This window comes from Pleuronectes platessa, chromosome 18 (assembly GCF_947347685.1).
Source record: "Pleuronectes platessa chromosome 18, fPlePla1.1, whole genome shotgun sequence".
Classification (NCBI taxonomy): domain Eukaryota; kingdom Metazoa; phylum Chordata; class Actinopteri; order Pleuronectiformes; family Pleuronectidae; genus Pleuronectes; species Pleuronectes platessa.
Window position 1 is genome coordinate 4,178,348 of NC_070643.1, and position 17,168 is coordinate 4,195,515.

Genomic DNA, 17,168 nt, shown 5'->3' on the forward strand with positions numbered 1-17,168 from the left:
CCATGAAATGTTTGTATAGCGGGTGCAGAAGAGTAACACGGCAGCCATCTTTTCTGCTAATTATGTGGTTTATTTTTCAGATTATTACGGAAATGGGTTTTTAAAAGAAGTATTTCCAAATCAACAAAAAAAATCGGATGTTAATATGCTTGCGAGTGTTTAGATGTGTTTAAATTGTTTACCACAAAGCTGTATTAGTAAAAAATTATTTGATTTGTGTCAAGGCCAAAAGAGGGGCCTCTATTATTTTCTGTGTTGTATAACCCACACACGGGTGGAGTCTATAGGCCGCTCTTATTTACACCCCTCGTTGCTCCTGAATCATGGTCAGGTTTCTATAGTTTCTGTCTTTCCTCTACTCACCTCGTGCTCGTTGTGTCCAGTGAAAGAGGGAAAAAACGCTGTTTGACCCACAATCTTACACAGACATAGAACATTGGCTCTTACTCCTCAGATTAGTCATTTATAAATGAGCTACTCACCCATAGAATTCCGTCGCCGTGCTCTGCGTGTGCCCAAGGTCCTATCATGTGTTCTGTAGTATGAGGTTGTGTATCGGTGCCACAGGCAGCACTTGACATGTGCAGCGTGATGTGATGCAGCGCTGCGGTACTGTGGCGGTTGGCGTATGTTTTCAGCTTCGGGAAGCAGCACAGGGATGAGAAGGTGGTGAGGCTGTGTCACACTCTGAAGACATATTGTGCTCTCTGTCAGTTTTTACTTCAGTTGCCACAATCCTGTTAAGAGTGAATTTGACATTTTCCAGTTGTAGACATTGCTTGAGGTCAGTGAATCATCCGACCTGTGACAGTGGGGGTGTTGTGTCTTCTGTCGAGCACTGAAAAGATCCTGTCCACATGGATTCTGTCCTAAACATTTATTATTGTTCGCTGCCCTGACAGCACATGATTGGGATTCTCTGGTTTCACGCTCCTTCTTTCTCCTTGGAAGTCCTCGTCAATACGTAATGGTCGAGTAGCAGAATGTCTCCCGAACCTGAATTTCCCTGTGCTGATGATCTTCATCTACGTACCTCTCGTGTTTCCTTTGCTGAAGAGAACGTCGTCATTTTAGTGGTTTCCCCTGGACTGACATTTGCAACAAAATGCAGCTTTTAAAAGGATTTAATGAAATCACACATGATAAGATGTTGCATTCATGTCCAATAATCTCACTTCAAGTCATACAAAGTTTTTGGTGATACTACATTTCTTGATGAGATGTGATCAGCTGCTGACGTCGGATGATTTTGACTCTTCTCTATTTGTGCTACTGTTAAACTACTGTTCTACCGCTGCAGAAGTAGAGGAATACATATCGAGCTCCTTTGATGAAGTATTGTCAGCTAAATGCACATTAAGTATCAAAAGATTATATTCATGGATTGTGTTTACAAATTTGTAGAAACCAATTAAAAAATGTGTTTTACAGGCTACAGATGGTACAGGTTTGTATAGCTACATGTGAAGTGTATGAACATTCATGCAAGGAGCAACTGTACCTAATGCCAAAGGAGCATTCTTTCAATTTTCTACCTCTCCTTTCATTTCTCTCTTCCTGTTTTTCTTCCCTAAAGTTGAGCAGCCTGCAGTGATTATTTCCTTGTGTGCTGCAATAAAAGTCTGCTGAAACGGTGAAGAGCAGTTAGGTCTGCATTTTGGACATTCTCTATCATCATAACAGACAGCCTCTTATTACGACTGCTCATTTAAATGCATATGGTGCCAAAGCCAGTGCTGCATATAATGTGATGTAAATCCTCTCGTTACCGAATACCACTTTGTGTTCCCGTGTCTTTACAGTTCTCAGATCTGCGGCTGAACGGTTTAACCTTGTTCTGCCGCTAGAAAGGTGCTTGACGCATCCTCAGCGCTGCACTCGCCCCGGTCGGGGAAGGTATGGGGCGAGAAAAAAGAAAAAATAAGGAGGGAGAGCACAAGACAGAACGGCTTAGAATGGGGGAGTAAATGATGCTGGTGGAAGGAAGGGATCAAGTGTTCCACAGGGCATCTGAATCAAAGCCCTCTCTTCCCTCCTCTGCAGACTGAGAGGGGAGGTGTGAGCTGTAATTAAGTCGGAGCAAAGACAGTGTGACTCTCTGAGGAGCACTGATCTCTTTCAAAAAGCCTCTCATTGCTGTGGTTACGGCGCACTGTTTGTTTGTGTAAATGTGAGTGTGCTGGTTCCTTTCTATTCTTGCCTCAGCGCCGGTGGCAGCCGTGGCTTTAGGCCTTACGTTGGCGAGTCGTCCGTCCGTTCCTTTCCGTGACATCTCAAGAACACCTCGGGGAAAATGTCTTCAAATTTGGCACAAATGTTCACACGGATGAACTGATCACATCTTAGTGGTCGAAGCGTAAAGATCCAGGAGACTTCACGTCTGCCCTGGATCCTGTGAATGGGATATATGGAAGGACTTTCATCGCAACCGGCATCAATTACTGTACAGCTGCTTTCACACGTGTACTGAACTCTGGATTATCTCCTGACATTCTCCAGAGCGGCTGTATGTGAGAATGCAAATGTCTGAGTGAGAGGCTGCAGCCCCCCCCCCCTCATAAAAAACTCTGGAGAATGTCAGAATGAGCCGATATGAGAACCATCTTTTCTTTTTTTACCTGTTCAGTTTGGTTGGTTGGAGACAGCAGCACATCAGGGCTGGGAACTGCTGTTTTTCTAAACATCCTGAATTTCAGTACTGTCCCCTGATCGCCACATTGGGTTTTAACCATGTATCATCAGCATATTTGTTGACCAGGTAGTACAAAGAAACTGCACTATGTAAATTCCAAATGTATGTTGGCAGTGACTCAGAAGCCGTGTCAGTATAACACAATCTGTGTCAACAGGAGAGCACTGATGTGGAATATCTCAAACAGTATTTGTACAGTATCTTGGTCACAGTTCATAGTAATCAATCATGTGTGGAGAATAAATATTGGCTGATTATATTTATTTTTCATCCCTCAATAATTATTATTCCTCCGCTTTAAAAGTCAGTATTTGTGTTTTTTAACAGACCTCTTATTGCTCTATGGTTTTGCTCTGCTATAATCCAGATGGAAATATGCTTATTTTTACTTCTATGTGTGTATTTGTAAATTAATTGAAACTATTTTACATTAAGATTTTCTGTTCAAGATATATTATCCTCCTCTGACATACGATGCCCTGTAGCATATTTCAAAGCAAAAGAAAATTAGTAGAGTTGCGGTGATTGTTGATTAATTATTAAAGTCATTTTTAAATGAAAAACATTCAGGGCTGCATCTTCTTCAGTTAGAACAGGCCTCATTTATTAGTCACTGCTAAACATTACGATTAGTTGAATGTTTTGATTGATGGCATCACAGTGATAATGGGTCATCATTCTGGGCTGTAGGACATTTTGATGGTCAATCTTTCATTTTATAATGTTTTATACAATAATTAATTGAGATGAAATAATGAATTTCCATCTTTAGTTGCAGTCCCACAATTTTACCCACCTGAATCAGCTACAACATTAATATGCCACCTAAATATAATAATACAAAAATATTACTACTACTACAACTAATAATAATAATAATAATGATAAAATTAATGATAATAAATTATGCACATTGCTTATACATTAGCATCTTCACTTCTGAAACCTTTGGCAGATTATTTATCTTCCTTCTACTCTCACCACTGACCACCAGTGGAAGTGATCCAGCCACAAAGAGAGTGTCCTCTCAGGACATCTTAGGAGTTTATTACTGTTTGAGCCTGGTCTGGTCCGAGCACACTGTTTGCATAAGCAGGGAGGTGTGCTCGGGTATATTGTCCAGCCGTGTGTCTGATGGGATGGGGATGTCAGGGAGGCTGTGCCGTCAGGGCCCTGTCTCAGTAATGGAGGTCAGGCCCCTGCAGCTGCCTGTGGTACTCGGGGGATGATCAGCCTGCAGAGCTCTGAGGGAAGAGGAGACGCTGGAGGGAGGGAGCCGTGTCATATGTGCCACTGCATCCTGTCACTTGGTTTCCTCGGCACGTTCCTTTCCTCAGCCGCAATTGAAAATATATAATAAAATATTACGAATGACTTACTGAGTGTTCTGCTCTTGTGGCCGACCACCCGCGATGAAAACCACGGCTGAGTGCATAACATATTCCGCACTCAACATGAAGAAGAAAGCCGCCAATAATTAAGCATCACAATCAGTCCTTCCTGCAGTGGAGTTGTTCCCTCATTTGCTCTTTTATTTGACTAAGTCCCTTCTGCTCGCAGCGATTCCCAGATTTTGTTTTTACCATTCGACTGGATGGAAATCAAAGGCATCAAAGCCATCAGACAGTTTGCTGCCGGGACATCATGCATGTTATGTAAATCTATAAATGTCATAACCGCAACTGCACATAACATGTGGCCGACAGACTCGTGGCTGTTTTTGAGGCCTTTGTATTTTAAGATGCGTTTGATTTCTTGTCCCCCCCTCTACACCCTGTTAAGAAAAGCATCACATCTTTTAAGGCCATCCATTAATATGTATCGTCTAATTGGCGAGGAAGAATTTAAGAGTGGAGACAGTAATAATTTCCAATATGAATTCATCACCGCTAAACAGATATAAAGCTTTCAACAAATGCATTTAGGTCAGTCCTGGAATGAATATTCCTCTGTTGCAGGGGCCAAAAAAAAAGACTTGACATAACCACTTAAAACGACTTTCCACATGAAGGAGGAAAGTGTCTCCTCCAGCGTTCTTGATTAAATTTTCATATATAACTGAAGCGAGTGAGCGTATCTGTCACTCTCCTCGCTTTTCTCAGTCAGGAAAAAAAAAAGGCGCCGGTGCTGTAATGCAGGTACCGAAGAAAAAAAAAACTGTGCCTCCTTAATTAGTGCGATTTGAGCCTCATCGGACAAGGTCTGTTTTTATTCATCAGGCTCCATTCACGCGGCCCTCTCCTCATGGCATCCCTAACAATAGCATTAACTGGCGAAGCAGCTTCAGATTGCAGGAGATGGAGCCCCGTAATTGATGTCTCTATGGAGGGGCGGGAGGGGGGGGAATGGGGAGATTAAATGAGAAATGAAAGAAGAGAGCCTGGCCTAATGAAAGGTATCTGCTCCGTGTGCAGGGGATGTTTTGTGACTCTCCTTTTTTTTTCTTCTACCTCGAAGTAAATTTATACAAACTGACAAAAGGTGAAGTATATCTCTAAGCCAGAGCCTGTACCCTGCTCTCCGTCGGTATCATCTATTTATCTGTCTTGCTCGCTGGTATATCATGCAGCTCCCACTTTAATCCCACTATAAGGACGAGTTCATCGGTGGGTGCTGTGTCGGGTCAGCTTAGAGACTAATAAAGATTTTTTTTTGTATTGTTTTCCTGCACAGGAAAGTGAAATGAAATTGAAAGCGCATTGGATAATCACTGACCTTCATAAACCTCTTATAGGATCTCCCGCCACTTCTCTGCTGCAACTCATTTAGCCGCACATTATCAGCCTCTACAGTACAACTATTGTGCTGCGAGGCAGTGTTAAGCTGTCAATTATACCTTCTCCAAGATAGCGAGAGATGTTAAATTGTGTTATCAGACTTATAAGGTACAAGGTCTTGGCCGGCCGCGGCTTCTGGGATTTACCAGAGTTGCACTTATGGGCTAGAACCGCCGTGAACTAGTAATGAAACAATTTCACACAACAGCACATGCCCTGCGGTGCCAATCTTGCCATCCGCTCCCAGCCCGAGCAGGAAAAGGGTGCCGCGTGCAGTCAGAGGGAAATTAGATTTTTTAGCATTCACAGCCTCGTGCGGTCGTACTGGCTCCTGCCCGATCTGCTGAATCATGATATCGGCAAGTTGAGCCAAAGATGGTGTGAGAAAGCAGCAATGAAAAAAAAAAGGGCCGTTCATGAGAGACATGGGAGCAGCTTCCAGGAGACATGGCTCATCTTTGTTTAATGGAGACTTATGGCTAGGCTTGTCTCAGGCTGGGCAGCCGCATCGCCATTACCAGAGCGTTTACTCCACATTTGCCAACTCGTAAAGGTTGCGGGAGCACGGCGGATCAGCTCATCAGTCATAACATGCTTGGATCTCTCCGGTCAAATCCCCGTATGATGATAAATGATTGCAGTTGTAGCTCCACCAAGTAGATTTTGATCGATGTCTCCTCACGTACGCAGTCTGTTTACCCAAACGGGTTATCAACATTCTGTTCTCACCGAGATGAGACGTGTGACTTTGCTCTGGTCATGGACACTCGTCGTCTGATATCCATGTGTGGTGCCAAATCGGTGCTGTCGGAAATGTGCATATGTTGGATACGCATGAGCTTGTCCTTTAAAAACAAGTCAGCCCTCGGGTCATCCGTGCAAGCGGGGTATTATGACCCAGTAACATTTCACTGTGAGGTGACCTCCAGCGGACGTAGTAATTATGATTGGAGCAGAGGAGCCATTTAAGTGATATAAAGTCCACATTAGGAGGAAGACGCTGGGTGATGGGTCGATGAAACTTTATCTACCCTGTATGCACACTCTATATATCCACTGCACAGAATTGCAGTTAAGTGTCATTTTCCTATAGAGAATCAATATGTGGCGGTCCTAACCCTAATGGTGATATTGTGGTGGGCTCCCGTATATTAATCTATGGCCGGGGACGTAAATAGCTTTGACACAGCTAAAGGAATGTCGCCACGTGTCCCATACCCCTTTTTCAAATGTGTCCCAAAGGCTTTTCTTGGGTGCGTTCACACACTTGTGATCTGATCACCCTAGGCGCATGTTAATGATGGGTATGAACACGGACAGGGACAATGGACCCGTCAGACTGGTTCAAAATAACCTCATTTGGTTTTTTCGCAATCACAAATGACGTGTGTGTTTATTTGCATGTAAAAGGGGAAAGTGAGAACACAAGTGGTCCCTCGAGACACTTGAATGGACCCGTTCTGACGCCAAGTGTGAACTGACGTACTTAGAGCTGTCCACTTGTGACCAGATCACCCGACGCTCAGGTTAATGCCACATCTGGACAGAATCACAGACTCTGTGCAGGACTCTTCTGTCAATTGTTAGGTTCATCGAAATGAGTATTCTTACTTGCTTTTATTCATGTGAGTTGTGCATGGGGGCATTGATTCTACAGTACTCAAGTGAAGATAGACTGTGTGTGTGTGTGTGTGAGAGAAAAAGACAAAGAGAGGGAATCATTTCTATCACCAAAGGAAACTGACAAACGTCAACATTCACTTATTCAGAGGATCTCTTCCCACCTTTTATTCCCACGTGGGCTCAGTTGGACATTATCCAAAGTTTTGGAGCGAGAGACTCTGGATCAGAGTCTCTGGATCAGAGTCTCTCGCTCATACATTTACATTCAACAACAGCTGAGATGCCAAAATGCTGCACCTCTAACACCCAAGTCTAATGTTTGACCTTGCAGTCGACTTGCAATGTGCGAAACAAAAAAAAGAAAGGCGAAAGACGAATAGATGTAAATAATGCATAATTTGAATTTTTGTTTATAAACTATCTTTGTAAATATTTTATAGATAAAAGAAATACTGCCAGCAGGGTTGTTACTGACCTCTGGGATATACAGAGTGCGGTTTGGTGCAAGAACTGAATGTAAACATGTTTTTTGTTCGCTTAAAGGAAAACTACAGGGCACCTTTGTGGTGTATACATGGCTTTTGTGCAGATTTATACTGCTGGCCTCTAGTGTGTGTGTAGGGTTTCACTTCGATTTAATGTGATGGTGGTTTCAGGACAGTTTTAGTTTGCGAATGATGAAACTCTGAATGTTTTTCTTGGCACACTGCACTTTGTTTTGAGAATTATCAATCCAAAGTCTACGTTGGTCAAAGTCGACAACCGGCAAAGGATGTTGTTTCTCTTATTGTAAGTTTACCACGCTCTACATGTGCACCCGTTCTCTTACATCATCCTGCTCCCTCTCTCGTGCTGCTTCCTGTCCGCCTCCTTGGTGGGGCCTTCTGAAAACACGGTGGCTGTTATTGATGGTGGAAGAAGAAGTGGTGCTCGGGATGATTCCTCTGCTGGCTCAGTATTGATGAGCTGTACAGCAGCATGCCCCCCCCCCCCCCCCCCCCTCCCACCCCACCGCGTAAGTAAACTTGTCAGGCCTGATGCATTGCCGGCACACGCTCAAATGCAAATCACGCTACGGCGGAGCTTTATCTCAAACCAAACAAGAGGAGCGGCGGCACATCCCGGATCCCCGGTCCCAGCAGAGCCGCTGCATCTGAGAGGCTCTGATTAAATGAGTGCCAGCAGCGTGCTGCCGCTGGTTACACAATATTAGGTGGCTTGCCCGGGGAAAGAAATGAGCTGAAACAGAAGGAGCTCAGCGCAGGACGAGGTTTCTCAGTCGGGGCTGCACACAATCGAGTTCAAGTCAGATTTTGTGTTGGATAAAGGGAAGATTAGTGACAAGAGTGGCTCACAGAGAGCGATCTGCATACGCAAAGAAAAAGGGGCTCCTGAACCTCGGCTGAAGGAGCAAAGAAAGAGAAAACGATCAGTGTTCAGCAGAGAGGAAGTCAAAGGGTACCTCTTTGAAAGAGGTGCAGGAGCAGGGTTCATGCTCTTCACATGAGTAGTGAAAGCTAATCTTTTAGACTGGTAGCCATTCATTTTAGAAGTGTTTTCTTCCCCGTGTAATCACTGTTATCCCTGTAAGGGTAATTGCAAATGCATGTCCTTGTTAAATCTGAGTGTAGATGATTTAAGCCCGTCTGAGAACTGCACTGGAACACTGTGATCAATAGAAACCCATCCTCATCCCAGACTTCTTTGATTACCTCCCAGTGTTTTATATCGAGGAAAAAAAATAATCTTGTCTTCCCCCAGAATCCTCTTGTTATACATTCCCAACACTATCTGTGATTTGTCCTCATTATCCCCGCCCCTCTTTGGCTGTGCTTGTTCCCTCTCCTCCTCCCGTTCCAGGGCCCTCCTTCCCGCCCACCGTCGCTGTCTCGCCCCTCTAATTTATTTCTACCTCTCCATGATGAATGCAACGGAAGAGGCTTGTGTTTTCCTCCCTCTCCATCACAACGTATTTATGATGCGCCTGCTGTGCTGGCTATTAGTCAGGGTCGCGGTGTTCACTGTAGAAGCGGGCGAGGTTGGACAGTAGTACCCGGGGTCCATCACAAGCACTTACGGCCGGTCTACACCTCCTCCCATTAATCTCCCTCCAGGGCCTCCTCTGGCTGCCTCACAGCCACTTTGGGCGGCAGAGTTATGCTCTTCCCGCTACATCCTGACTTTGATCCTGCACAAACACTGCTAATAGGATTTAATTAGCATCTCGTATGGACACTGAGGTCTGAAACCACTGACTGGTTACAGAAGGGAGCTATCTATTCTTGGTTCACCCAAAACACAAATCCACTAACGCACGGACACAAGTTGCATGTCACCATACAGATAGTTTTAGTTTTGTTCCAGGTTTTAAGTACATTTTATTGCAACGGAGGTGAATGGAATAATTTATTTTGTTGCTTCATTCTTTGCAAAATGCATTTGGCATGAACTTCCCCTCCAGAAACAGTGCCCCTTTATACTTTGGGGTAATCCACAGAAATCTAAGCTGTAAGTCTAATAACAATGAAATAGCTCCAAAGAAATTCAAACCAACAGAGTTTGATTCACCTTCACTGTGGTGGCTGCAGAAACGTAGAGAGGTAAAGGCAGAAACAGAAGTAAAAATCTATAGTGGTTAAGGTTAATGTGGTGTAAGCTGCTGAAAATGCTGCGTATTCAAAATCTTTAAGGTTGGTGATACCTCATATATTTATTACTGGCAACAAATCCAGTGAAAACAGTATTTTGTGTGTGTGTGTGTGTGTATTCGTGTTTTCATGCTAATGATGCAGTATGTGAGCACAGTGTGACAGTGTGACAGTGTGGACTAGTCAAGCTCACAGAGGAATAACATGCATCAGACTCTGGATACACAATCTTTCTCTCTCTTTCTCCCTACAAATGCACTCTATAAATAAAGTGAAACAGTCGATTGTAATTTGAAGAGTTTCAAAAATTGAAAATGCAAATATGTGAGGCACCTGTACAGATGTAATTTAACTGTAATAGGAGCCAATAGCTGAGAATCACAAATGAGGCATCAAAGATCAAGATTGACAATTGAACTGAGCACCATTTTTTACTTAGTAAGTTGCAAAAATTTGTAATATTGGATTTCCCCCTCAGACATATCATGAGGAAACCTCTGGAGCAGTGTTTAGACCATCACTGAGCTGCATTAATGAGATTCCTTGCTGCCACGTGCAGGCTTTGCCAGCTAAATCTCCCCACAGGATTTATAAAAAATTATATAAGATTAGTACGGAAAAACACTTCATGCATGCTTATGAGGAATTTAGGTTTAGGACTGATGTTTGACTTGAAAATGAAGCTGTGTTTGGAAATCACAAGACGGCTCTTTTTATAGGGTTTTAACAATAGAGGGACACAAAAGAGAAGACTTCTAACGGAGTAACTTTTTCTTTCCTGCGCACAGACCTGAGAGTGGGTTGAACTTAAAGACAAGAGCATGAGCCAAACACAAATAACAAATTCAAGTCATGGCATCTTACGACAGACGCAGGTCTTGTTGGGCAAATTACCTTTCCTTCCTTTCAAAGAGGACGGCGCCTCGTTCTTGCACGTTTATTTATTTCTCCGTCTTTGGTCTCCTTCTGAGAAACTTGTCAGCTGTGACAGAAGCTCACATAAGTTATCTAAGGCCCCGGCGTCCACGTCTCCAGGTGTTATTGCTGCCCTGCCTCTGCACGGTGGCCCGTGTCTTGGGGACCATGCTGAACAGTGCCACGCTATCACCCCTAATTAGCCATTGACATTCAAAAAACCTGCTTTCGTTCCCATTCTCGCTACTATTCAAGTAATCTGAGCCCCCCCCCCCGTCAGCTGAGGTCGCTGTGATGATCACAAAGAATTCATTCTCAATGTCATTACGGCTTTAGGTCGTGTGACACTGACAGATTCATTATAATTTGTATTCATTTTTAAGTAAACATCAAAACAGCAAATAGCCACACACACTTGATATGCACACTTTTGAAGAACTGTATGCACGCACACACACGCACGCACACGCACACGCACACACAATGCATGTGGCTTTTCTAATTACATGGGCTTGCCCTCCCGCTGCCAAAGCAGCTCATTTGGGCACTGAGAGGAACGCGTGCGCTAACAGCAAAGGAGGCTGGGAAGGATGGGTCCTAATGAGGGGAATCAGTGAAATGTGTCTGATGGTGACATTTTCTTCCTGGAGCTGGAGGGCTCTCGATGAAAGTCAGGCCTTCACCGCGGGCCCTGCTCCGACACTCAGCCCTCTCATCCTCAGAAAACCGGGCACGGCGCAGCACAACAAGCAGCGCTCACACAGGAGGCAATTAAAACTCTGATCTGCTTACACACCCGGAAACGCTTGCTCTGGCTGCAGGCGGAGGGGAAGAGCGGGCGTTCACTGATGGTTCGCTGGTGATATTTGTGTGTCAGCAGGAACAGCCCGAGTGGTGGTCCAAAATTAGCCGTCTTAGTAGTTTATTGTAACAAACACAGTTTCTTCAGACTCAAAAGTTTTACATTGACAAGAGAAAACAGATGGAGCTTCTCAAAAAAACACAAAAGGCGACATTGGGGGAATAGGCCAAATGGGACACTATTAAGTAGAAGCTGGCATTGAGTCAGAGAAGCTCTTTAACAGCAGCCACACTACTGCCAAGCCTTAATACGATCTGTTAGTGAGGCGGGTCCTCCACCACAGAGGGCTCAGGGCTTTCAGAGTTAGATAGAAGACCGGGGAGCCTGTCGTCCGAGCCACAGCCAGACTGAGCAATAGGCCAGTTCAGCGGATTGGTGACAGACCCGTGCTGCACTCTGTGTCTTATAAATGAGCAGCTCCCCCTGCATCCCGCACCATTATTCCTGAGTCCACCCTCCGGCGGCAGATCCCATGTTTTTCTCTGGGCGGGGGGAATCCGTACAAATCCCACTTTCTTTTTGAACCCCCGGAGACTCATTTGGTTCTGTTGCAGCACTGGTCATTTTATTTTAAGCTTTTCCTGCTTGGGCAGAGTTTGACTGTACAGGCAGCAAAAGCCAGGAAAAAAACTAAAAAGCAAAAAAAAACATGAAATGTAGTAAAAAACTGTGGTTCATTATTTTTGGAGCTTCAGCCATTGGTCACACCACTTCTAGCACGTTAGCACTCACTGAAATAGGTTTTCAGAGCTGGGAACATGTTGACAGTGCTTTGATATACTAAAAAAAACTCCCCGACCTGAACTGATTGAACAGCAAAAAACCTTAGCTGTTGTTGCCTGAAACTGTCTTTGACATGTGTAAATGTCTGCTGTAACCAATCAGTTATTAATTCATTAACAAAAGCAGGCTTCAGCTTCTCAACCCTTAAAGGTCTGTTTTTCTCCATTTTTATATCTTTGTGAAATCATTATCTTGTGGCTTTTGAAGGACGAGTTATTTGATGGCTGCTCTGGGGAAACTGTGACGGCTGCCTTTTCATATTTTCTGTCGTTTGATGGACCAAATGATTGATAGATTGGCGGAGGCAATTATCAAAACGTGAATCCATGAAGAATATAATATTTGGATCTGAAAGAGCTGTTCATGCAATGGGAAACATCACAGTACGGATGAGGCCAATTCAGAGCATGGGCCTTACACTTCAGTGTTTCAATTCATTTCCAGCTTTAACAATGTGTGTCTGTGTTTTCTGACCATTAAAACAACAACAGCCCCCCCTGCCAACATAAACCCCACCACCCCCAGTTTGACAACGTAACTGGTGGATCTAAAGGACCCTGTTTTGTGTGATAATGGCAGAATGGAGAGAATGCAACCATTAGAGGGTTGGGTCACCTTCTCGGGCTGATTGCCAGGCTGTTGTTGTCCTCCCATCAGCTGAAGAGCCCCCCTTTCGCTGCTCTGGCACCGCTGCCCCCATTATCTCTGGCGATCCGGGTGACCCGTGGCTGTTGTGTCATTTTCTCACCACAGGACTAATTGTACCAAATGGAGGCGGATGTTGAGGGAGTGGATGAGATGGACAGTCCATGGTGGCCACCCAGTGCCAACCATTAGCTGTAATGTAGTTTAGAGCCGGATACATCGTTCAGTAGTTGAGGTATTAACTATGAGCCTGTGGTGATGTAACTGACCAATCATTTTTCTCGTTGGGTCTATGAGGAGTTGGTGGCCCACGTTTTTTCCTGATAGCAAATAAAGTTGACTAATTATATCCAGACATCTTCACATGTTTTCCCTTTTTAATAACACATGTTTATCTCTTCCCCTCCGCAGCCGGCTGTACATTTGACGAGGACTCAGACCCCGGCTTGTGTGAATACCGACAGGGCCAAGACGACGACTTTGACTGGCAGCTCATCAGGACCTACAACTGGCCACACACGACCCCTGATCTCCTCCGAGGTAGGCTCCAATACACGTCACAGTTAAGGCTTTTAACCCCAACACTGGCAGCGCCCGAGACTGACCGTGTAGCTGTAGCCTATGTGCCGGTGACAGTGGGGTATGACACACATGCTGCGGGGGAGCAGCTCACTCCAGACCAGTTGTGGCCTGTGCGTCACTGGACAGCTCTCATCTGTGAAAAGTAACAGGTGGAAGTGAACACATGCTCTGTCGTTGACTTTACCAGACACTCTGAATAAGTGCCCCGCTGTTTCTGCAGCAACATTTAGGGTGCGAAGGCAAAGTAGGGCCTGCAGGGTTTCCACTGTGTTTTTTTTGCAGAGGCAGTGCCCCGACGGCTAAAACTAAATCCTTGATGAAACACTGACGTGTATCACAAGGGGGGATTGGGAAGGATCCATTATCAAACATTACAAATGACTGAGTTAGAGCCCACTAAATATGAGGGACGTTTATTTGTACAGCAGCAAGGCAATTCACTTTGCTTTACATTGGATATAAAAAGCATAAAGACGAGATATAAAAGACGAGGCAGTTTATACAGATACATAAAATGGATTTAAAAGACTAGAAAAAATCTGATAAAATGTAATGAAACATTAAACGATAAAGTCTTAAAGATTCAGCAGTGATACAGTGAGGTGTAAGTTATGGATAAATAGCTCCAGATCCTACAGATACACAGAGGAGTGTATGTAACTTCAGCCTATGCCGGAATAACAAATATAAGACCTGGTTTTGTAGGGAGCATAAAATAAGTTGGCTTCTGTATGAAACAAATAAAAGTGGCTTTAAAATGTGCAGTAATCACATCAAATTACAGTCATAGCCCATGCTAACCTTTCAGGGATCCAAATTACAAGTCTGCAGTCCGGTGTCAGCCTACATGGAGCTTTGACATGAGCCTCCTACGATAAAAGTCAATCTGCTTTCAGTTGTGTGACAGGAAAACCAATGCGCCCGGACGTTGACTGTTTCAACAACTTGCGAGAGCAGTCGTCACTCGTAAGCCTGTCACACGGCCCCGTGTCCCTGTCCCACGATGTCCATTACCCCGGCAACAGCAGAGTCGTCAAAGCTTTGAGGCATTTGGGTCAGTCCTGTTGACAATAGCTTTCAGAAGCTGCTAATCAGACAAGTACACAGACTCCACGCAATGATTCAGGCGTGTGGAGATTTGAACGTCAGGAAGGTTAGAACTTCTCTCCAAATCTTTGCTTAAATTCTCCTCACAACTAGTTTTATAGATTTTCGTTTACACAAACAAGTCAAACACCACAAATCCCTCCAAGGAGAGCTCAATGGAAGTCTGCGTCATTAAACCAATTTGAATGTGCCTCAAAAATACCCTGTAACAAATTTTTCCTGCAGTGCACACATTCACATTTCAGCGGTTTAGGAAGCAGGTGATCATTGTCTTCTCCTGCCACAAGGAGGGTGAGGTGCCTCTGAACAGCACTAAACTTGCAATTTATGTTCCATTATGGTTTTCAACATGTCTTGATGGTAATTTCCGGTTTGTTTTTTTACTTGATTTATGCAGTGAATGCCATTTGTTTGTAGTAAAGCTGAATTTCTCGTCTGCAAGAAGTGTCATAAATTAAGTTAATTATTGTTAGTTATTTTCATGCGTCTACAAAAATGTGTCACATACTCAAGTTTTAATCTCCGAACATTAAAAATAGAATCGCAGCATGAAGAAGTAAATTAAAACTTTGAATAACAAACCCAATTGCTTGTGTTTGCCATCTGGGTTTCCTAATCCTCTCTCCTGAGGAGAAGCTGTCATGTGACGTGATGATGATCACATCTACGTTTATTGTCTTTTTTTGATAGAAAACTGGGTAAATTGTCAAAAAACCTTCAACTTTCGCAGTATTTTTGACCACATATGTATATATATATATGTTCACATTGCAAATCTGCATTTTGAATCAGTCTTGTTGTTTTCTAATACCCCAGAATAGCATTTACCTTATAATCAACCTGACCTGCTCTAAGTACAATAATCTTCAAGATGTGGTTTTCACATGAAGGTTTACTTTTTAATAAACTCATCTGATGGACCGAGAGTCAACGGGCTGTGGTATTCTGCAGCCAGGTTCCTGAAGCAGGCATTTGGAAATAAATATTGTGAAAAAGAAAACAAAGAAAAGGAAGCACTGGGTGTCTGGAGATATTTACCAGCGAGTCTAGAAATAGAGTTATAAACAATGCTGTTTGCGTACCAAACACAACACAGACACAATAACCCCTCCAGTCTACTATAAAGCCGGCTTGCCGCAGCTTTTATGTGCTGTGCTGTTTTTTAGACGGTTCATTATGGGAGTGTTTGTGAGTGTTTGGAATAAAATAATGACACGTTTAATTAAAAGGACTGCACTGCAAACTGAATGGGACTGTTTGTGAAGCATTCTGTCAGTTTCCGGAGGGGAACTTCAAATCCACACCTCAAAACCCAAAAATGATTTTCAGACCGTCACGATAATTGTAATAATTGGTTTTGAATGAGGACGTGCAGGTGTTGTGAAAGATGATTTTGACAAAGATACAGATTTGTCCATTCAGTCACAAACTGGTATCCAGATATATGACTTAGTGTGACTTTGTTGAGACGCGACAGAGACCGATCGCAGTCCACCTTCCCCTCACCTAAAGCACAACAGTGCATCTCACACGCGTCTCAAGAGATGCATTTGTGATTGGATTTTGCCTCCCGACTCACTCATAATTTATAACTAACAAACGCTGACTGCTGCTGAACAGGAGGAAAAAACAAACTACACATTTGCTTGGCCATGCAGCTATTGAAAAGAGAAATGGTGGCTGTTGGGGATGCTGCCTGAGGGAGGCTCTGAACTTCATCACCTTGTGTCGAGTTGTTTGACAAATTGACTGTGTTTTGGGGTTTTGTCTTCCAATACAATATGCACAATACGAAGCTGACAGGAGGGCATCCGTCTGTATTATAGTCCCTGCACATTTATTTAGCCTGCTTTCACAGCTTTATTGAGAGCCGTTCACTTATGAAAAAGTTACCCAAGATGCCCTTTGGTGCAAAGAATAAAAGGTGAATGGATGTGCAGCAGAATGCGGGAGCCTTTTTGTCTCAGAGGTCAGTCTCAACTCAAGCTGAAGGTGACAGTAGGGCCTGCCAATAAAATAATTGTCAGTGATTATCACAGTACAATGTTTATCTATAGTAATATAAGTCGAATATATATATAAATGTATGTATCTTGCTTATTTATTGTGCAAGTTTGTCGAATGTTTTGCTGTTTATTAAGCTTTTGTCATTTAAAAGGGAATAAAACTACAACTTTCACTCAGGAGTAAAAATCTGTCTTTAGACTTTAGTGAAATAAATATTGTGACATTTATTGTATAATTATCGCAATCGACTGATAAGAAAAATTTTAATTTATGTAATCTTTAACCAGTCCAAGGGGAACAGATCTCTGCTGAACAGCTTGCAAATTGATCAAATGGATGTGTTTATAAAAAAAAAAAAAATAAAAAAAAGTATTGCACAGGAATCCCTCAGCTCCACTGTTTAACAGCAACTCATTGTTTTGGGTTTAGAGAGCAGTTAGTGAACAAAGTGGAACATTCAGCAGCTAAAGAGACAGATAGTTCCCCTAAAGAGATGGAGACCAACTCAGCACTCGTAATGAACAGTA

At 43.4% G+C, this 17,168-nt stretch overlaps 1 protein-coding gene across 1 annotated transcript in view; it reads left to right on the plus strand.

Moving 5' to 3' along the window:
* The window catches only part of ptprua (protein tyrosine phosphatase receptor type Ua), a 187,072-nt gene that overhangs the window by 36,066 nt on the left and 133,838 nt on the right, over positions 1 to 17,168 (plus strand). Inside the window, exon 2 of the mRNA XM_053446672.1 lies at positions 13,357 to 13,485. Coding sequence (XP_053302647.1) covers positions 13,357 to 13,485 — 129 coding nt within the window. The remainder of the gene's footprint in view (positions 1 to 13,356; positions 13,486 to 17,168) is intronic.